This window comes from Mandrillus leucophaeus, unplaced genomic scaffold (genome assembly GCF_000951045.1).
Source record: "Mandrillus leucophaeus isolate KB7577 unplaced genomic scaffold, Mleu.le_1.0 Scaffold1647, whole genome shotgun sequence".
NCBI lineage: Eukaryota > Metazoa > Chordata > Mammalia > Primates > Cercopithecidae > Mandrillus > Mandrillus leucophaeus.
Window position 1 is genome coordinate 326,129 of NW_012101640.1, and position 22,500 is coordinate 348,628.

Consider the following 22,500-nt stretch of genomic DNA (forward strand, 5'->3'; position numbering starts at 1 on the left):
CTCTGTGTAGTCTCAGTCCATTTTCCTCATACCACTTATTACTAGTAATAGTTTTCTTGGTTTTATTCACTTGTGTGCTATTGTTTGTCACCTGCTCTAGATTTTGAGCTACATGAGGGTTTTTACTAAACTCTATTCCCAGCGTGTGTGACAGGGCAGTCTACTCGATGAAAGTTGTTAAATGAGTGAACAAGTAAGTAAATAAACCCAGTAAGAGCAAATAGAGATGTTGCTGTATTTTCACATTTTAACAGTTTCAGAAAAACAAATACAGAAAAGAAAGAAGATTTTGCATTTTGGAGAAGAAAATGAAAAAAGTCAAAAATAATTTCAAATAGTATTTCTACTTGCAATTATCATAGCAAGTTAAGAATGGCGAGACCTTGCATGTCATCTCTGGTGGGCGCCCAGCTGATGCCTGGAACACTTGGACAGCAGCACTGCATTCAGTCAACTGAACCGACCACGGGGAAGGGGAAAACTAACTTGCCCTATTCACCCATTTCCTTTGACTACTCAGCATTAGGGCTGGTTTACCACTTGAGAGCCCTAAAGATTAGTCTCTTTTAAAAAATGAACTTCAAAGATATGAGGACACAGCCATGTCTCCTATGGCCCTTCATTTTCTCTGGGTTACTCACCCCGGGTCTTCCCATTCCTTCCCAGGAGACAGAGTTGTATGTTCCAGGTCTTCTCATTGGCCAAGGTGGCGGGTGAGGCTAACAGCAGAGTCACTTAACTTACCACCCAGTCTCATTCCGATGTGAATGCCAAATATGAGTGAAAAAGATCTGCAGACAGACCCAGGCCATGCATGCTTCGAAAGCGCATTTAGTTTCCCATAAAGCCATAGAAGGTTTTAGATGACATTTTGCTTCAAAAAAGACAGATTCTTAAATGAGAGCAATTTCAAGGAGATCAGACATCCTGTGGTGCACTTAGTGGGGGAAAGCAAATTGCATAACCATTGCTCATCTGAGCAGTGGTGAGGCATCCTGCCAGTGGTGGTGGCACAAGTTCAAATCCCAGGCTCCCAAAGCGAAGTTCTGCGGAGGCTCCCCTCCAGCTCAGTGCCCCCCTACAGCTATATGGCCAGGCTAAGTCATTCATTCCCCCGTGTTTCCCAGAACAAAAGAACACAAGAGAGAAATAAAGTGAGGTTTGTGAAAACAATGCAGTTTTCTCAAAACTGTCCTCTTCTAAGTTATAGGGAGACAATGAGATAGGAGTGAAAGAACATTGGCCTGGGAGTCAGATTTTCTTGGTCTAATATTAAAACTGGAAGAGTCCTTACACCAGAGCTAGTTCAGATCTTTAACTTTACATCCAAGGATGTTGAAACTTAGGTTAACTTTGTTATATATTTATCTGTGTGATCTTGAGCAAGTTGCTAAGCTTTTCTAGCCTCAGTTCCCAATCTGTAAAATGGAAATGATAACATGATCTACCCTTAAATAGTTGTGATGATCAAACCCTATGGGATAATGCATGTCATGTGCCTGAGAGGGAGAAAACACTTCAAAATGGCGAGCTAATATTATTTTTCTATCAACAGATGGTAATTGGGCTTCTACTGTGTATCAAACTCTGCTCCAAATAATGAGGATACAACAAGAAATGAACACTGGCGTTGTCTTCTTGAAGGCTGAGGGAAAGACAGTCATAAAAACATAAACTCACAAACACACTCTTGATGACGGCTGTGATAAGCGGAGAGATGGTGGCAGTGGTAGTGGGGAGGTAAAGTGAGGACAAGGTAGGGTTGGCAGGGAGCCTCTGCAGGTGTTGACTAGTAGAAATGAACCAGACTGGGAATTGTGCGGACAGTTTTATATAGAGAGAAGTTTCGCAGACACGATACAGCTTATGAGGAAGCAGCATATTTGTCTTGCGTGCGTACATGCGTGTGTGTATGTGTGTGTATGTGTTGTGTGAGGAGTGGTTTGATAGTCCTCAAAGGGAACAGTTGATTGTTCTTGGAGACATTCCCAAGACAAGCCTGAGAGCTAACACGCAAATGTTGGATCTTAAAACATTCATGCACGGAGAAGGCCTCTTTGCCGTCAGTTTTCAGATCAAAAATGTGTGTCCAGTAAGGACTACTGATGGAGAATGTAAAGTTGAGGTATACCGAGAGCTGGCAACCAGGTAGTGTCATAGAAGTAGAAACACAGGGCTCTGGGAGCAGAGACGTGAACTGTCCTGGGGTGGAGAGGGATGGGGGAGGAAGGCAGGGCAGGGACAAGATTGAAAAGGAAAGCTACAGCAGCAATAAATCCCAGTCAGGCATTGGTAAGCTTCTAAGAGAAAGAAAAGAAAATGATAGCTAATATTTGTTTAAGAGTGCTATGAACCAAGACTATCAGAGTTACTGATCATATACTCTGTATCACAGCACCTGTTCTAAGCACTCTGCACATATGATCTCATTTGATCTTCACAAGAAACCCATGCAGATGTGATTGCTGTCCCCATTTTACAGATGGGGAAGCTGAGGCCAGAAGAGAGAAGGAATTTACACAGCTATTAAGTCAGTGGAGATTACTCGGTCTCATCATAGGAGGGACCTAGAACTCTAAGTTAATCATGACACATGCCTGCTTAAAGGCTTTCTATGAGATCCTATTGCTTGTAGGAAGAGAACCCACATCTTGTTTGGCTTTGCCAGGTCCTGCATGGGAGTTCAAGCCCTGGAGCTACCCCAGGTTCATCTGCAGCCTCCCACTGCCAGCTTCCAATGCTTAGATGAGTGTCTTCCTTTCAGTCCCTTAAATGCATCACAGTTCTTCAATCTCAGGGCTGTTGTACTTGCTGTGTCCTCATGTTGGCTGATCGAATCCTCTTATGCCTCGGCTCTCAGTTGAAATGTCGCAGTAACAGGAAACCATTTCTCACCTCCCAGACCACGTGGGTGCCCATCCTCTCTCCCCAACACCGCATCCTCCTCCCTCACATCATTCATCCCAGGAGTAAGTTGATCATCATCGAGAGGATATTTGATATCAGTTGCCTGTGGGAGGGGGCTAGGCTGTTCCTCTACTACCAGTGCCTGCACAGAACCCTTCTAAATCCCTGTCTGGCTCCCTCACTCCCGTTCTTCAGGATTTTATTCTAAATAAGTGGTGCTCAAACTGAGACAATTTTGTCCCCTTGACCCAAGGACATCTGGCAATGTCTGGAGACATTTTTGGTTCTCACAACTGAAAGGGGTGCTATTGGCCTCCAGTGGGCAGAGGGCAGAGATGCTGCTGAACACGCTAGAAGGCACAGGACACCCCGCAGTGAAGACCTGGGTAGCTCTAAATGTGTGATGCTGAGGTTGAGAAGCCCCACCCTAAAGAGACATTCCCCGCAAGGCCTTCCACAGTTATCCCATCTACATTTTATTTCTCCTTCCCCACTCCCGTATTTCATATCCCCATTTTCTGCTTTATTGCTTTTCTCCTGTACACTTAATGCTGTCTAATAAATGACATTTCATTCATCGTTTTCATTATTTGTCATCCGCTAGTATACAAGGTCTACAAGGACATGGATTTGTGTCTTTTTTGTTCACTACATCATCACTAAATCCTAGAACAGTGTCTTGCACAAAGCAGGCGCTCAGTACACATTTCTGAATGCACGAATGAATTCAGAGTCCTAGGTAACTACCCCCATTCCATCAAAGAGGCCCCTTGGGGTTGAAATCCATTTGCCATCCCTATGGAGACTCTCCTTGGACTTTGGAAGAGATGGAATTTAGAAATTTCTTCTTTTATATCCTTTGGTTGTGATGTTGTCTCCCCTTTAGCCCTCACTAAGATCCCCCAAAAATGTTTTCTCTGAAAGCAAGAGTGGGGAAAGTGGGCAGTTTCTCTCAGTAAACAACAAATTCCTAAAGAAGTGAGTGTTCTGGTAGGATGTCTTTGGAAGGACCCTTAGAATTGTCCTTATATTTGACAGATGGGGAAACCAAGGTCCAAGTGTACCCTCTAAGGACATTTTGAACACTGACGGTTTTTTGATTTGGACTTACTTAAGGTCACCCGTCAAAGAAGTATCAGGATTAGAATTAGAACCCAGTTTCCTGACTCCCAGGGAGATGGAAGGGGGAAAGCGAAAAGTTTTGCTGATCTAAATATGGATGCTGGCAGGCAAGCCACAATTTTCTCAAGCTCTCTTTTCTCTTGCAAGTTGTGATCTCTAGTTGACAAGGAAGCAAATTGAATAGCTAAATGGAGAGCTTTCTGAGATGCTGAGATGCAAATTAGCCTGAACAATGTGCAACTGTGGATTTGAGGTTGGTGTGCAAAATAGAGGCTTCGCTTCAGTCAGGCTGCTTGAAAAACTCACTCTCATAGGTCCTTGCTCTTTCGCAGCCAGACGCTACGCCAGGCACGAGGGGAACGGGAAAAATGAAACACTGATCCTGCCCTTGAGGAGTTTGCAGTCTCAATTCTTGTGGCGGAGGCAGACAGTGGAGGGCATGCTGTTCTTAATCCATCAAAGAGGCACGGATACTGTGAGTGTCCGTGCTGTGTCAACTGTGTGTCAGGACCCGGCTGATTGGATCATACATTTCCTGAGAATAGGGAAACCCATCTTGAATGTCACTGACAACTATAATAATAATGACAGATAATAATTATTGATGCTTACTGCATTCCAGGCACTGTTCTAAGTACTTTAATGTATCAGTTAATTTAATTCTCATAATAACACTGTGAGGTAGCTACCCTTATTGTTACCATTTTTCACAGTGAAGGCAAATGAGACTGAGTCACTTTTCTGAAACAAAGAGCAAAGAGTAATGCCATTGATGTCTAGACCCAGGTCCTTTGGCAGCAAGGTGTGTAGGCTGTATTTGTAAGGTGCATTATGGATATTTATTATTTAATATTCACAGCAACTCTGGCTTTGGGACCTTCTCTGCCACTTAATAACAGTGTCCTTTGTTGGGTATTTACTCTGTTCCAGTCACTGCTCTGTGTATTATATAGCTTAATCCTCACACTTAAGAGTGAGATACGATGCTGTCCATTTTATAACTAATGAAACAGAGGGACAGAGAGCTTCGGTAATTTGTCTGAGATCACACAGGTAATAAGACCCAGGATTCTGGATATTTCGTGTAAATGAAATCATCCAATATATGGCCTTTTGTGTCTGACTTCTCTCATTGCCATAATGTTTTGAGGTACATGTTATATGTAGCATGCATCTGCATTTTCTTTCTTTTATTACTTCTAGTGTGCCGTTGTCTGAAGACACGACATTTTATCTGTTCATTAGTCGATAGACATTTGGAGTGTTTCCATTTCTTGGCTATAATGAACAATGAAGTTATGAGCATTTGTGCATGCATGCATATAACCTTTTATTACTAGGTATTTTCCCGCAGTCCCCTTTCTCTCGCTCACACACACACATGCACACACAAACACAGAGAGCAGTTCAAAGGCCAGGTTATATGACTTTGATCACTGACTCCAAACTGTACCAGCTGCGTGACTCTGAGAAAATTAAGTAACCTTTCTGGGCTTTGGTTTTCGTCATCTGTAAAATAAGGATAATAATTCACCTCTCTGATAATGTCATTCAAAAGCTTGACTTAGATAATGCACATTGTTTGGCTTGTAATTACACAATCAATAAGTGCCAGGTAAGCAACGGGAATACAGAAAACAAACCAAAGAAGATGGTGTCTCCACCCATGGAGTGCGCAGTCTAATTGCTGGGACATGAAAGTATGAGAACTGGACATAGTGTAAAATAAAGTAAAAACATAGTATTACAGGAGTAGTCACCATGAGGTTCCCATTAATTTTTTAAAAACTGCATCTCTCAGTCTAGAAAATAAAGACTTTCCTGTAGGTTGGAAGGTGTGAGAGGCCTCAGGATCAAGGCAAGACAGGGTGAAAGCTTTAAGAAATGAACAAGGGGCTCCTACCTCGGGCTTGTTCGTTGGCGGCGTCGGAGCCAAGCCGGACTGGTCAGGATGATCACCGACGTGCAGCTCGCCATCTTCGCCAACATGCTGGGCGTGTCGCTCTTCTTGCTTGTTGTTCTCTATCACTACGTGGCCGTCAACAATCCCAAGAAGCAGGAATGAAAGTGGCGCTTTCTCCGCCCCAGGGTTCCAGGACATAGTCTGAGGCAAGATGGAGGGTATGAGGGGCCTTCACACTTCACTTCATCCCTTCTACCCATCACAACATACAAAGCAACTACACCTGGATTTTTCCAAACAACTTTTATTTCCTCAAAGTCTTCCTTAATCCTATGGAACAAGAAGCTGCCACTGAATAGGGCCCAGTATAGGGGCTTGCTTTTCTACTCCCTCCCCCCAATATAAAAATATAGATTTTTTTTTGTGGTCCCCAAAAAAAAAAAAAAAAAAAAGAAATGAACAAGGGGTGGTTGAGAAAGTGTGGAGAATGCGTGGAATGAGGGCTTTGCATCTGACTACTTTTTTTTTTTGAGACGGAGTCTTACTCTGTTGCCAAGCTGGAGTACAATGGCATGATCTTGGCTCACTGCAGCCTCCGACTCCCTGAGTAGTTCAAGCAATTCTCCTGCCTCAGCTGCATGAGTAGCTGGGATTATAGGCATGTGCCACTATGCCCAGCTAATTTTTTTTTTTTTTTGTATTTTTAATAGAGACGGCTTTTCACCATGTTGGCCAGGATGGTCTTGAACTCCTGACCTCATGATCCACCCGCCTTGGCCTCCCAAAGTGCTGGGATTACAGGCATGAGCCACCGTGCCTGGCCTGACTAGTTACTCTTGAGGCTGAGATGGGAGAATCCCTTGCGTCCAGGAGTTCGAGGCTGTAGAGAGCTGTGACCACACCACTGCACTCTAGCCTGGGTGACGGAGTAAGACCCTGTCTCTCTAAAAAGAGAAAGGAATATAAAAAAGAAATATTGCAGCTATAGAAATGGAGGGGAGTACGGGTTGTAACAGGAACTGGGCTGTGTAGCAGGAGGTGCAACAGGTCAGTGAAGGAAGCTTCGTCTGTATTTACAGCCACTCCCCATCACTCACGTTACTGTCTGAGCTGCACCTCCTGTGAGATCACCGGTGGCATTAGATTCTCATAGGAGCACAACCCTATTGTGAACTGCGCACACAAGGGATCTAGGTTGTATACTCCTCATGAGAATCTAATGCCTGATGATCCATCACTGTCTCCCATCATATGCTGACGGGACTGTCTAATTGCAGGAAAACAAGCTTAGGGCTCCCACTGATTCTACATTATGGTGAGTTGTATAATTATTTAATTATATATTAGAGTGTAATAATAATAGAAATAAAGTGCACAGTGAAGGTAATGCACTTGAATCATCCTGAAACCGTCCCTCAGAGTGTCTGTGAAAAACCTGTCTTCCACGAAACTAGTCCCTGGTGCCAAAAAGGTTGGGGACTGCTGGCTTACAGCATTTTCCCCTCTTCAGATGCCATAAAGACAGATATCCTCCTACCTTTTCTTCTAGTAGTTCAAAAATTTTGGTTTTCTTTATTTACATGCTTAATTCCTCTGGAACTTATGTTTGGTTATGCGAGCTGTAACCTAATTTATTTATTATTTGCAGGTGAAAAGCCAATTGTCTCTATACTCCTCATCAAATAATTCTTCTCGACCTCACTACCAGGCAATTCCATATCTACCAGTTACTCATTTTCCACACAGGCTTCTGTCTGTGTCTTGGTTCTCCATTCCGTCCCACTGCTCTGTTTGTCTGCCTATTTTCTTCACTTTATATTATCATGTAAGAATGTGCTTGTGTTATTTTAAACCGTATGTGAACATTATATTTTAAGGATTCCTGTTTTCTTTCTGGTGGACATATCATAGTTTCTTGAATCATTTCTCTATTGTAGGGCAAACACATTGTTCCTAGTTTTTGTGTGTGTGTTTTTTTCTATTATGAGTGCTCCTGTGGTGAATAATTTTTTGTACAAAGCATTTACATATTTTTGGATTATGTCCTTTGGATGGATTCCCAGAAATAGAATTACTGAGTCGAAGGGCATGAATATTTCTTAATGCTTTTAATTCACAGCATATATTTATTTAAAACATTAAAGTGAATAAAGATTCTGGAAAGTTCCTGGTACTCTGTGATGTGGTTGTAATCAGCTGGGCTGTGCCAACTCGGAACCTTGGTATGGCTGCCCTGTGGGAGTTCAAGAGGGAGATTAACATGTCTCCTTGATAGATTTATCTTTTGTTTTTGGTAGTTTGTCTAACACACTTCTTATATTCATTTATTCAGGCAGTCATTTTTAAGCACCTATTATATGCCAGGCTTCAGAGGAAAGCAGGCAATAGGATCTTGTATTCCCAATGAACACAATTTCTGGTATGTAAGAAGACAAACAAACAAAATTGAATGATCAAGGAAAAACACAAACTGATGTGAAGCAAGTAGACTTCTGTAGATTGGATGACCAAAAGATGACAAGGATGCTGAGATTTGAATGAAGAGAAAGAGAAAGCCACACCAAAGAGAGGAAAGGCATCCATTAGTGGTGGACATAGCTGGTTCAAAGGACCCTGTGGTGGAGTGGAGTGCAGCCCTGGGCCCAAAGGAAGGTCCCCAAAGTAAGAACCTAGATCTGTGGGCTGTGCTGAGAGTACAGTGAACCAACGGCAAAGAAGAAGACAAAGTCCCAGCCACACAGGAGAGTGAGCTCCCTACACAGCAAAGATGAGTCATAGAAAAGTTTTAGTTGGGAGGGACACAATCTAACAGGCATTGCTGAAAGATCCTCCAGGCTTCTTTGCAGAGCACAGGTTACAGGGGAACAGGATTGGGGGCTGAGAGATGAGTTAGGAAAAAGTCACTGTTGTCCAGGCTGAAGTTACTGGAGGCACAGAGAAGGGGTGGCAGTGGAAGGAAAGAAACATGGGTGGATTTCCATTCATGTGTCATGGTAAATTCATGGGATTTGCTGACAGATTGGAGGTGTGGAGTTAGGGTAAGACAGGAATCAAGAATATGTTCTCAAATGCTGGCCTAAGTGACTGAGAAACTGGAATTACATTATGGAGATGGAAGAGAATGAGAAGATTGGCTTGTACAGGATGAAGTTGGGGGAGATGTCTGGCTTTGGCCATGTTAAGCCTGAGATGCCTCTTTGGTTAAGAAGTGGAGAGGTGAGTGAGGCAGTTAGGGTCACAATTCTGAAGTCCCAGGGAGAAGTTTGGAGCTGTAATATCTACTTGAGTGTCACTGACAGAGAGAATTCAAGTACACTGGTAAACAGATTTGTAAACAGAGAATAGAAATGATTGACCATCACCAAGAAAAACATTATTTTTTTCTAGGTTTCAAGAATATTCTAGGTTTTTTATATTTATTTTTGTGAATAAAAAATTTTTTTTTTTTTCATTTCTTCCAAGTAGGAAGAGAGAAAGTCTTGAGTTTTCTTATCTAGTGGCTTCCTATGGCCTTGGTCCTGGCACAGTCCTCCAATGTTTAGGGGTGACTTGAAGAATTATTCTTGTCATTTGATCAACTATCCAGATGCAACAGGGTAGGTCACAAAAACAAGATTTTGAATCTTGCAAGCTTTTCCAGAAACATTCCCCTGTCTGCTGTGTTTATATTGGAATGGAAAATTTGTGCCTGATTTTACAGTGAGCTTTTCTCAAGATATACGAGTTGCTACCTCATCACATTATCCTGCATCTCGGGACCTCTCACACCTCGATGGTGTGATGTAATGCGATGTGTGGTGCTCATTGCTACAGACCTGTCATGAACAAAACCTGTGCTTCTAGAGTAATGCCTTTCCACGTCATTTTCAAAGTGGCCTTGCATAGCATTCCCAGTATATTATTTTTGATTGTGAGAGTGCATGTCTCTGTGTTTGAGTATAAAATAGGAAATTTAATTATTAAAAAAAGACCATTCCTCTTTCCTGCTAGAATAGTATAGATTAGTGATTGGAATAGGCAGCGAGTAAAGCTTTGTGGATGGAAACAAAAATCGATGAGTCGGAGAGGATGCAAATTCCAATGTTGCCACTTCTTTGATTTGTAACCTTGGGTACATTTCTTAACCACTTGGGGCCTCAGTTTCCCCACTGACATTGGGATAATAAAATTACCAACTTGATAGAGAGCTCGTGAGGACCAGAAAATACTACATTTTGAAACTGTACATTTTCGCTGATTCAGTCATCAAAGAATCAAAGCCCCTGTTTCACAAACGTGTAAATAGATCAGAGAGTGGCCGTGTCCAATCATCATAAAATTAAAAGCACTGGCTTTCTTCTGGGTTTTGAGAATATGCTGGGTTTTAGTTAAATAAATATTTATTTGTCGAATTAAGTCATTTAAATAATTAAATAACGGAGCAATTATTTGTTGCCTTCCTGCCACGTGTTAGGTACTGTGCACGTAAAACACACGAGACATGGGTACAGATATTGTCCTCAAAAAGCTGACAGGAATCCCAACTTCAAAAAAAAAAAATTATTTCATCACCCTTATAATAAGTCCGGCAGCAAAAAAGCTCAATTGTTAGCACATACACACTGAGGCATTTTAGTCATTGCTTTTAGTTATTCCAACTAACATTTCTGTTTGGACTACTCGGAATTAATTACTGATTTTGTGTATCAAAGCTGGAGATTCAAATACATGAATTTCTCAGGTCTTTGGGGGGAAAACCACTGATGTAACTTCTACTGAAGAGCTGTGTCTACTGGATACCAAGTCTTGTCTTTCTGCACATTTTAATATGCCACTTTCTCAAGGCAGCATCCACGTGCACTAGGCAGGGAACCATAGTGAGCACCTTCTAAAAGGGAGGCCTTGATTTGTGAGTGAAATGCCGAGATGCTCTCTCAAAACACACAATGTGCTATGTTGGTAACATGTCGTTTTATAATTCATCAATTAAAATGATAGCTAATGCTTACTGTTAAATAAAATGCAATTTAGCTAAGAATGAACAAATCATAGTTGAGAATTAGAGAAAAAAAAATTCAGTCTCTAGAACATGAGTTGTTTTTTTAAAAAAAACAAAATCCCATAGGGCTGGGTGTGGTGGTTCATACCTGTAATCCCAGCACTTTGGGAGGCCGGGGCAGGTGGATCACCTGAGGTTAGGAGTTCGAGACCAGCCTAGTCAACATGGGGAAACCCCGTCTCTACTAAAAATACACATGGTGGTGGGCACCTGTAATCCCAGCTACTCGGGAGGCTGAGGCAGGAGAATCGCTTGAATCCAGGAGGCAGAAGTTGCAGTGAGCCAAGACTGTGCCACTGCACTCCAGCCTGGGCAACAAGAGGGAAGTTCCATCTCAAAAAAAAAAAAAAAAAAATCCCATAAAGATAAGTGAAAAAGGAAGATTTAAAATCCCTCTCTGCATCCTTTTCATGCCTGTGCAGTTACCAGCTGGTAAGGGCAAATGGTCTTACCTTATTACTTTTATTTGTGTGTCTTCAAGGCGAATTCCATAGGTGTGATGGAAATCCTTGCTTTGGGCTGCCTGTTCCAGAGAGAGACCCAAACGTTCAGTGCACTTGGCATTGACTGGATGTTGAAACAACTAACAAGACAGATATTTTAGGGAATATTGTTTTGAATAAAGGAACATCATAATGGAACAGTCATGAGTCTAAACTTGCTAGCCAGAGTCCTTGGGGTTGAACTCTTTCTTGGCAACTTGATAGCTGTGTAATGTTAAGCAATATCTAACTCCTCAGTGACTTAGTTTTCTCATCTATAAGATGGGGTTAATAATGCTACTTATACTGTAGGGTATGGTGAGGTTTTATGGAGTTTATAGTGCACGATGAGTTCAGAATGGTAGCTGGCATATGATAAGTGCCATGTAACTGTTGATTATTATTATTAAGTGAGGCTGATTCAAAATAAACATGGTTTGAGATAGACACTTGGTTTTGGAGAAAGGGTGGCTTGTGATGAAGGAATCAAAAACACAGTTACAGTCTTGGAATATAAATGGACTGAGCTTCCTTCAGTGTGAGAGGGACTCTAGGTAACGGAAAGGCAGAAGGCATGGGATTTGGGGTATTTTTTTTTTTTTGTCTTCTTTCTCAATATCTGGATGTGGCAGAAAAATGTAGGGAGAGCAAGTGTAGCAAGTGTGTTTCTGCCTCGGTCATTTCAGGCAAATTTATTCTTTCTTCAGTATCTTCTGAGAAAGGTTAGCTGATGCATGTAAAACAGGAATGACTAAAATAGCAAGATACAAATTAATAGTGTTATTTAAGTGTGTGTGTACAAGAGAGTAGGGTTATAAGATGAGACATTCTCATTTTTTTCTAGAACCACAAGATACTGAAGAAAGTTCATGCCCTCCCATCTCCCAGCTTTCAGACCCCTTCAGAACGCTCTCCACTTTGACTTGTTTATTTTAATAAAAAAAAGAAAAACACATTTTCAGGAATAGATGCTTTAGGTATGGTTCATTCTTTGGAGGGGGTGTATGTGTACCACGTGACAAGTGGTTGCCATGGTAATTTCTCATTATTGTTGAATTGAAAAATAATTACTCTGGCAAAAATCCCACGTAACCTGTCAGTGCTTAAGTTAAAGATGCCGAGGGGCAGCCCTGGCACTGGGATCCTGTTTTTGGTGAAGGAGGGATAGGGTTGGGAACAGGAGAGAATCCAGGATGGAAGCAAAATGCTTCTGTAGATTTTTAAGCGTAATTAAGACTCTCTTCTGCTATTTGACATGACTGTGTGTTTCACCCTGATATATGATTAGGCTGCTGGTGAAATTTGGGTTCACCTGTGAGATGGGACAAAAGGACTAAGGATTGTAATAGCACAAATGCATACAGGGGATTGTTTAGAATAAAGAAGCTTTGATGGTATTTTTTCCTAAGTAAAATATAGAAGAATTGTCAACTCCACTTGCCCTGTCTGTGTTCAGGCTGAGTTAATTTCATCTTTATTTACCTGGAGGCTGCTGTATGCTATTGTTACTTTCTAGCTTTGGGGAAAAGAACTCACTTTTTACTTATTAATATTCACTGAACACTCGCCACACACAGTTCAGATACTAAACAACAGCAAGAATTGGAAGTACCTGTCTGTTGGGAAAACACGTGTCCTAGATCAGAAACTTTGTGGCAGGGTGCACAGAGCTCAGTCCACACAGGAGTTGAGTTCAGGCATTTGGTATTCAGTGCTCCTGATCCATGGGTCGTTGTGGAGTGGCATGGAAAACCTATGCTTGCTTGCTTTCCTATGCCTGTGTCAAGAAATAATCCTCCTTTTGGTTAATGAAGCCCTTAACATACCCTCCTCTTTTAAGAGAATGATTGGCAAACTGGTAGTATTATTAGTAGTGTTACTCCATTTTTGCATCTTTTTTGGACTTCTAGATGTTCACCCTTCTCCCAGCAGAGCTAGTCTCTGTTTTGTCATTAAGCTGCTCCTGCTACTAGATCCCACTTGGAAATATAATTGCTTAACAGTACTCTTTGAATCTCTACCCATGCATCAATCAGACCAGATGCTTTTCATATGAAAGTACAGGGACCTCCTAATGAAAGGACCAAAATATAGACAGATACAAACCTTATGTCTAGGCACAGCCACTTTAGGCGTATGCCTGAGAGAAATTCTTACATATAAACACAAAGGGAAACTACAGAGACGTTTATGGCAGCATTGTTGTGATGACCAAAAAAATAGGAACTATCTGGAGATTATTAGTAGCAAAATGTTTAAATAAAATGTATTACTGTATATTTATTCAGTGCGTTAGTATGTAGTTTATATAACGAAAGAGAGACCCAATATATAAATTGGGGCTGAGCACGCTCATGCCTGTAATCCCAGCACTTTGGGAGGCCGAGGCGGGTGGATCACCTGAAGTCAGGAGTTCAGGATCAGCCTGACCAACATGGAGAAACCTCGGCTCTACTAAAAATACAAAAATTAGCTGGGCGTGGTGGTGGGCACCTGTAATCCCAGCTACTCGGGTGGCTGAGGCAGGAGAATCACTTGAATGTGGGAGGTGGAGGTTGCAGTGAGCCAAGATTGCGCCACTGCACTCCAGCCTGGGCGACAGAGCAAGACTCTGTCTCAAAAATATATATATATACACACACACACACACACACACACGCGCATATATATACATATGTGTATATATATGTGTATATATATATACATATGTGTATATATATGTGTGTATATATATACATATGTGTATATATATGTGTGTATATATATACGTATGTGTATATATATGTGTGTGTATATATACGTATGTGTATATATATGTGTGTATATATATACATATATAAATTGGATAGGTCTTCAAACACAATGTTAAAAGTAAACAAATCACAGTTACGGAAGAAAACATAATGTATCTTATCATGTAAAACAAATATTAAAAACAAAATAGGACTGTATATGAATGGAATCATGCATGTATGTAAATATAAAAGATGGGCTATGAAGATCCATGTGGTTTTCATAAGACAGTTGTGTATGGGGGTCTAGGGGAGGAGAGAGAAAAACAGAGTAGGTTATGGTGGCAGAACATTTATTTTTATTTGTAACATTTAATTACTTTAGAAAAGGAAAATGCAATAATATTGCAATAATTGTTAATTCTGGGTAATGGGCCCATGAGTCTTCATCATATCCTCTTTTGTTCTCAATTTTTTAAATTAATAAAGTAAAATCTGGCTTGTTTAATGACAGCCAGTCAAGTGCATTCATGTACTACAAGCAACCTTAACCAACATTTCACTGAGACATATAATACTCCAAAGGTGGCTCAAAAGCATGGCAGTGTAGGTATGAGATAATATTTTAAATTTCTTCCTCCATGTGAACTTCTGACATGCGTGTCTGGGGCATTCCGTTGTTGTGAGATGAGATAACAGTGATGTGACATAGAGAAGACTTCTCTCGAATGCTGTCTTGGCCCCTAGCTACTGAGGTTAGATTTTAAGATTCCTATAATTTTAGAGAAAGTATCTTACACACTGTGTGGGTAGGGCCTTATCATCTGTTTAGTGCATTTTTTCTACTCCATTATTGGGTACTAATTTATAGGAGAATCCTGCTGAGGATGGATAGATACATAATGCCCATTCTTTATCCTTAAGTAATGTAGTCTGCTGGAGCTGTCAGAAGTTTAGGAAAATGTGTGTTACAAGGTGATGATTCCATGATAATTTCATATACACTCTATTGGGAGTATAGTTGTCAAGATTTCCTAGTACAGAAGACAGTGAAAGAGGGGTCCACAAACTGCATCATTGCAGGTCAAAAGAATGACATATGCAAAGGCAGGGAGGCACAAAAAGTTGACAAGGAGCCCTTGACCCTGACAGGTGAACTGCTGGAGGTCCCTTGGCTCCCACACATTGCTGGGAGGCCAACTCCAGGGCTCCTGCATACACTGGCTCCTTTCTGGTGTGGTAAGAATGTTTTTTCTCTGGATAGACTGTCTTTTAGCTTAGACGCACCAAATGTTGTATCTCTTATATCTGCCAGTCCCAGATGTGCGTGCCACCCAGTACACCTGGGATCAAGATGTCAGACTTGTGGTTGTGTTTTAAAAGCATGTTCTATACCCTTTACTTGGAAGTCCCAAAAGGTTGATCTTTATTTTTTGGGCAAAGATGAGACTGGTCAGTCTCAATGTACTTCCTGGTTAATCTCCAAGTTAGTTTGACTTGTGATGATTATGTGTGTGGAGTAAGAGTGATCAGCTGCACCCTGCTTTGCCTCTAAACTTCAACGGAAACCAGATTTAGTGAGCTGCTCTATGGGATCCTTCATCAAAACAGCCTTGATAACTTAACTCACGCAGTCTCGTACTGGCTGTCTTGCTGAACATGGCCACATTGCCAGGTCCAAAAGGAGAATGGGCCATTTTTGTGGTTCTTGCATTTCTCCAATGATTTTGGCTCTAAGTTTCTGGTCAGCAGGTGGAACTGCTAGCCTGTACATAAAACTGCAGAATTTTAACTAGTACCTTTTCTTTCAAATGACCATGGTCTCTTTCTCTTCCTCACATGTGGCCAAGATGACTGACAATTAAATCTTGGAAAATGGAGGGAATGATTTTTTTTTTTTTTTTTTGGAGTAACTGTTCACAACTCATGAGGTAGCTGTGTTACCAAGAACTGAGCTTCTACCAGTAGAGTTGTTAGATCTTCTGCCAGAGACTTCCATTTGACTCAGCAGAGGTCTTAGCTGTATTTTAGCTGCTCCCTAAACTCCTAATCTCTTTATTATGCACATTACTTCTACAAAATTGCCTAACTGATCTCAGGAACTATACCAGAAAACAGAATGGAAGCAAGAAGTGTTCCAAAGGGAGATTTATTATTAGGAACACCATGTGAAGGTGGGAAAAAGGGTATGAACTCTGAAAGGTTGGAGGAGGAAATTTCCTCTAGTCAATGCTGACCTCTTTAACTCTTGTAAACCATTTTTGGTCTTCAACCTAAAGTGGGAAATAACTTTTTAAGTAGAATTATTTACAAAAAAGCGTGTATTGGAGTTAGGCAGACTTGTTACGTGAACTTTAGCTTCATCACTTTCTTGCTTTCTGACCTTTATTGAGTAGCTTGCCTTTTTGAATTTTAGATTCTCTATGAATCTCTTAAGGGTTAAATGAGATAACGATGAATGATAATAGTTGACACATATTGAACAACTACTATATGCCGGGCACTTTCTCTTAAGTCCTCACAGCCCACTGAGATTATTGTTCTCACTTACCCAACAAGCAAACAGATGCAAAGAAATTAGGTGAGTTGACTGAGGTCATCCAGCTATTAAGAGGCAGAATTCACCTGTGTAAGTCAGCATACCATAGAAGTTAAGGACATAAGTTCTCTATAAGGCTGCCTGCTCTGTCCTTTGGTAGCAATTAGGGTAGTTATGAATATAAAATGGTTCAATACATCTACAGTACTTAGAAAATTCTGGATTACGATACTAACGTTAACCCAGGGCCCCCAACGATGTGCTCTTTCCGTAATAAGTTTCCTTCATATACAGCCAACACAAGAATGGCCTATCCCCAACACTTAGTAATTTTTGTCTTAAATCTCTACTCCTTTTATTCCTTTCCTAAATAAATATTTGTTCTGTCATAACTAAAGACTAATTCAAAAGCTGTGTGTGTGTGCGTGTGTGTGTGCGTGCATGTGTTTGCACGTGGGGGGAGATTGAAAATTACAGTTTAAATACACAGAACGTCATTTTTATGCCAGTTTAAAATTATTGACCAACAGACAAAGTAGGGTCCACAATCAAGATCTCTGGACAACTTTGTAGAGTGACTTTCCTGAGCTGAGTTTGTGATGCCACAATAAGAAATTTCATCCATCCATCTATCTATTAATGTGTTCTATCAGCCAAACAAAAATATTATTTTATCTACCTATTATATGCCTGGCCCTGTGAATTTAAATGTTACATTTTTATTTCAAGGATGTTCTTTCAAGATTTGTGACCGAAACCAATTATTTTGTGTGTGTGTGTGGTTACCTAATGTGCCCATTCTCCCAGCAAACCTCTTCTGAAATTTCCTGAGAAGTTGCCTTATCCCGTGTTCCACTGAAACTAGTTTGAATCGTATGACATTTCTCATTCTTGGATTACTATGTCTCTTTCAACTTCTGCCAAAACTCATGTACCTATCTAGGCCCTTTGGAACCTGTAACACTGCTCATAGACGTTCCTCGAACCTCATTGTAACTTGAGTACTTTCTTTTCTCCCAGTGACCTCAGATCAGCCAGCATTTCTCTTGACTTTTGCCTTTCACTGGTTCATTTTCCAGCAGCAGTGTCAGAGACCAAGAGTTAGATTATCAGAAAATAGAGGGTGATATGTTTTGGCTGTGTCCCCACCCAAATCTCATCTTGAGTTATAGTCCCCATAATCCCCATGTGTCATGGGAGAGACAAGGTGGAGATAACTGAATCACAGGGATGGTTTCCCTTATCTTGTTCTCGTGATAGTGAGTTAGCTCTCATGAGATCTGATGGTTTTATAAGGGGCTTCCCCCTTCACTGGGCACTCATTCTTCTCCTCCCCTTCCACCATGATTGTAAATTTCCCGAGGCCTCCCCAGCCATGCTGAACTGTGAGGCAATTTAGCCTCTTTCCTTTATAAATTACCCAGTCTTGGGTATATCTTCATAGCAGTGTAAGAATGAATTAATACAGAGGGGATCCAGTCATTGGGCCTCTGAATAATGAGCAAAGCAAACAAGAAGTAATACATTTTCATTCAGATTTTTAACTGTGTTGTGGACAGATGCTGTTGCCAGGGAAATGGGTTGCTAATGGTTGAAGTGATAGGGAAAAGTGCTGATTTATAAACAGACTATTTTAAAAAGTTCATTTTTTTTTTTGAGACCAAGTCTCACTCTGTCACCCAGATGGGAGTGCAGTGGGGTGATCTCGGCTCACTGCTACCTCTGCCTCCCGGGTTCAAGTTATTCTCTTGCCTCAGTCTCCCGTGTAACTGGGATTACAGGCGCCCAAAACCACGCCCGGCCAGATAATTTTTGTATTTTTAGCAGAGATGGGGGTTTCACCATGTTGGTCAGGCTGGTCTCAAACTCCTGACCCTCAGGTGATCCACCCGCCTAGGCCTCCCAAAGTGCTGGGATTACAGGCGCGAGCCACCATGTCTGGCCATAAAGTTCATTTTCAATGCAGTTCTTTATAAAGTGGAATGCCTCCTGCCCTAGATATAATATTAAAGATGGTAGGCAGAGGCAGGGAAAGGGCATTTTATTGATCTTCACTGTCTTTGGGGTGCTCTCCTGCAGATTTTATCTCTTGAAGATTTTATTCATCTTCGCTCCCTTTGGGGAGCACTTTATACATACTTATTTATTTAATCCTCAGATCTGTGCTGCCAGATAGTTACTATTGTTGTTGTTATTGTTATTGTCAGCTTCTAAATAAGTAGACAGGCTGGGGAAGGTAGAATAAGTTGCTAGGTTCAATAGCTGGGAAGAGGCAGTGTTGCCTGCAGGACTGAATTCCGCCATGATGTATTACCAACTGCTTTACTGTGAAGCTCCAGGCAGTCTCCTGAGCGTGAGTCCTGGCTACAGGTCTGCACAACAAGGCAAGGAGCTCAAAGAAGAAACCAACCTGAGACTAAATATTCCCTTTCAACTCTTTCTCCCCTCTTGCTGAACTCTAACCCCTGCCTCTCAAAGACTGTCAGGGAAGTGTAGCAGGTTGCTGTACAGAGCAGAGGATGGGTAGGTCGGCGGTGTCCAGTGGTCTGAGTTTAAATTCCATCTCTGACATTTATTCGCGGAGTGAACTGGAGCAGGTGACATTTACTGCCTAAGCTTTGGTTTCTGCAGTTGCAAAGTAGAGTTGCAAAGCAGCTTCATTCATTCACTGAGCTGCTTTTATGAGTAATATCCTGGGCTAGACACTGTTCTGGGGGTTGGGAGATAAAGTAGCAAGCAAAACAAAGCCCCTGTGTACAAGAAGCTTATATTTGTATTGAAGAGAAAAAAACCACACACACAGAAGAAATGGATTCGTAGTGTGGATTAAGTAGGAAAATACACATAAAGTCGTTAGACTAGTGCTTGGCATGTGGTAAACACTCAATAAATGTTAACTGTGACTCTTTTTCCATCTGTGTAGTGATTTAAAGTCAAATAAACAAATGTATCCAGTCTTCTGAATAGGGTTTCTTTCCCTGGCAGATTCCTCCACTTCCAGGCCCACTGAGTTTTCTAAAAGCTCCGCAAGCTTCCAGAGCGTTGAGGACGTGTGCCATGGTCTCAGATGTGGAGCGAAGCTGCCTGTTTAGTTGCTCATGTGATTGTCTTCTGCTAGTGGGTTTTAAGCCCTTTGAGGGTAGGGACCAGTCTCTTATTCAGCTGTGCATTCTGAAGGCCTACACATAGTTAAGTGCCCAATACATATTTGTTTCTGAAAGGAGACAAAGCAGACCAGTTTGTACGTGGATCCATGCATTACTCTTCGGTGGTTTCCTATCTACCCTGTGTTACTGAGGAAAGGATTGGCTTTTGCTATGGTGATTGGAAGGAAGCCAAAGAGAGACACAAAAATCCATTTGTCTGAGCTGCTTCTTTTCTGAAGGAGAGGACGGCATCAATCTTCTGTTGCTCCTTAATTATTCTTGCTGGGACTGAGGGTTCATTCCTGAGGCCTGCCAGTGACAACAACTTAATGTTGTCATAAGCAGAACAACTTAATGGGAAGAAGAGAGGCTTGTGGTATCTCTGCCAGGACCCGGCAGTGGGACTATTACATGGGGAGTGGCAATTCCCTTTCTGTCCCCTCTTCCATCTGACAGGCAGCTGGGATGCATCTTGTCTTCAACTAACAATTCTCTAGAAAAAACATGGTGCTTAAGAATTTTGGGATAAATCAAGTCCTATGCCGAGAATTAGGCTGGGATGTGATTCCTCCTGTAAATATGACACTGTGTATAACCTTCTTAAATCACTGTGAGAGGGGGCCGTCTTCTCTCCTTGGAGATTAACAACGATTCTAACTGCCTTAAACTGGGCCACTTCCAAAGTGTTTTCTGCATGAGCAGGAGAAACATTCAACCCAAGACAAACAAACAGAATTCATATGGATGGCCTGCATTCTGCTGAACTGCTCTATTTTTAATACTCTTTAACAACAAGCTAGTGGTTGCCTATCCTCTTAAAACAATCAAGAACAGTCCATATATATGTGAGAATCTCTTGTGCGTGAACTTCTCTATCAAGCTATCCATCCATGTATCCGTACCTCTATCTTTTATAGGGATATTTGCAAACAATAGAGCTGGGAACATCTCTTTTGATTAAATTATGGTTGAAAATGATGTTTGACCTGGTTGTAATATTGTGGTTTCTATTTATAAAAATGAACTCTTAAAAGAGCAGAGAGAGAGAAAGAGAAAAAAAAAGTCACGCGTATTTTACATTAAATGCAAACCCTTTTGTCAAAAAACATCACATTGTGTTTTGTGGCACATTTATTAAATCTCCCCAAATATATACTGGAGAATTAATTTTTATTCGGTAGGTTTGAGCTCACTTATTGAATTGAAACTTGGTTCCCAATTGAGGCAATTAATTTGAAGAGTGACCACCCACCTACCCTTTCCTAGAACACCCACACATATACACGAAGTAACGAGCAAGCAGCAACTGAATTTTTTTTTTCTCTTCCGTTTTCTTTTCCTCTTTGAGATATTTTCCACTTTCCCATGTTAAATAAATGATCTGTCTCTTTGCAGGACAGCGACAACCTCTGGTGGGACGCCTTTGCCACTGAATTTTTTGAAGATGATGCCACATTAACCCTTTCATTTTGTTTGGAAGATGGACCAAAGCGATACAGTAAGAAAGAAGTTTGTTTTTCTAATATTTCCTCTTTTTGTGCCTGTAAGAAAACCACAGGGGTCTTCAGAGAATAGCACAGAGCTGACAGCCTGACAATAATACCTCCACTCCTGACGATGTTCTTGCTGCCTATCAAGTCATTGTCACTGGGTGGCAGCCCGAGTTGGCTCTGAGAGATTTCCTTCGAGGCTTAGAATGTCTGGGTATTTGCCTGTTTAGAGAGCAAGGCAAATGTGAACCAAGTCACCCAGTGACGAGTGGGAGCGGAATGATGGAAAATTTCCATGCATCTCTTCTCTGCCACCCTCTTTTATCCTTGACGGTTCACACTTGACATCCAATGTTCTGCTTCTGAAGGTTCTTAAAAAAAAAATTCCCACTGTCACTGTATCAGCCACATCCTTCTAATTCCCTCTTATCAATTATCTCAGGTATTTATTTGACAAGTGCTATCTTTTTTTGGGGTGCGGGGAGGCCACAGTTGCTTTGAACATACAGTTTGGGATTAGTGCTGACAGAATTATAGTTCCTTGTCTTTCAGGCTAGTGATAACTCTGTAAAGATCCTCAAATTACAGCCTGTGGCACCTTGGGTAACAGCTGATCTGTCCTGATTAGGTTCAGCCAACTTGTCAGAGATCAGATTTGCTACTTGTGCTATGAGACCAGGAGGCATAGATGCATCAGCACAAAAGCAATTAATGTCCAGTTAGATCAGAGAGAGATGCGTTTTCAGAAATCAGTGTTGCACGTAGGAAAGGATCCATCAGAGGAAAAACATCGCCACTGTCACAAACACTGAAACGATGAGGGAACCAGACGTGGTATGATGAACCAGTCATGGTATGAATGAGTCAATCCAGAACATTTGAAAAATTGACAGGTAATAGGGTTCTTGATACATGTGATTGAAAGCTCTGATTGTTGCTAATCTATTTCAAAGCCACTATGGAACAACAATTAAAAAAAAACTCGGGGAGGCTTTAGGCAACTTGGTGCCATTTGCATACTATTAACAGCTATACTAGTAGCATCAGTTGCATAATTAACTGATTAATTATGCTAATATATGCACATGGTGATTTTGCAATAGTGTTAAATAGGGGAGGAGCAGCCTGGAGTGGACTTTCT

General features: G+C 41.3%; 1 protein-coding gene across 2 annotated transcripts in view; it reads left to right on the top strand.

Annotated features, from left to right (window-relative positions):
* The window catches only part of LOC105536883 (LIM domain-binding protein 2-like), a 163,576-nt gene that overhangs the window by 124,393 nt on the left and 16,683 nt on the right, over positions 1 to 22,500 (top strand). Inside the window, exon 2 of one of the 2 annotated variants that reach the window (XM_011976369.1) lies at positions 21,265 to 21,367. In XM_011976369.1, coding sequence (XP_011831759.1) covers positions 21,265 to 21,367 — 103 coding nt within the window. Of the gene's footprint in view, positions 1 to 21,264; positions 21,563 to 22,500 lie in introns of those variants that run through there. The other variant, XM_011976367.1, reaches the window with a different exon arrangement.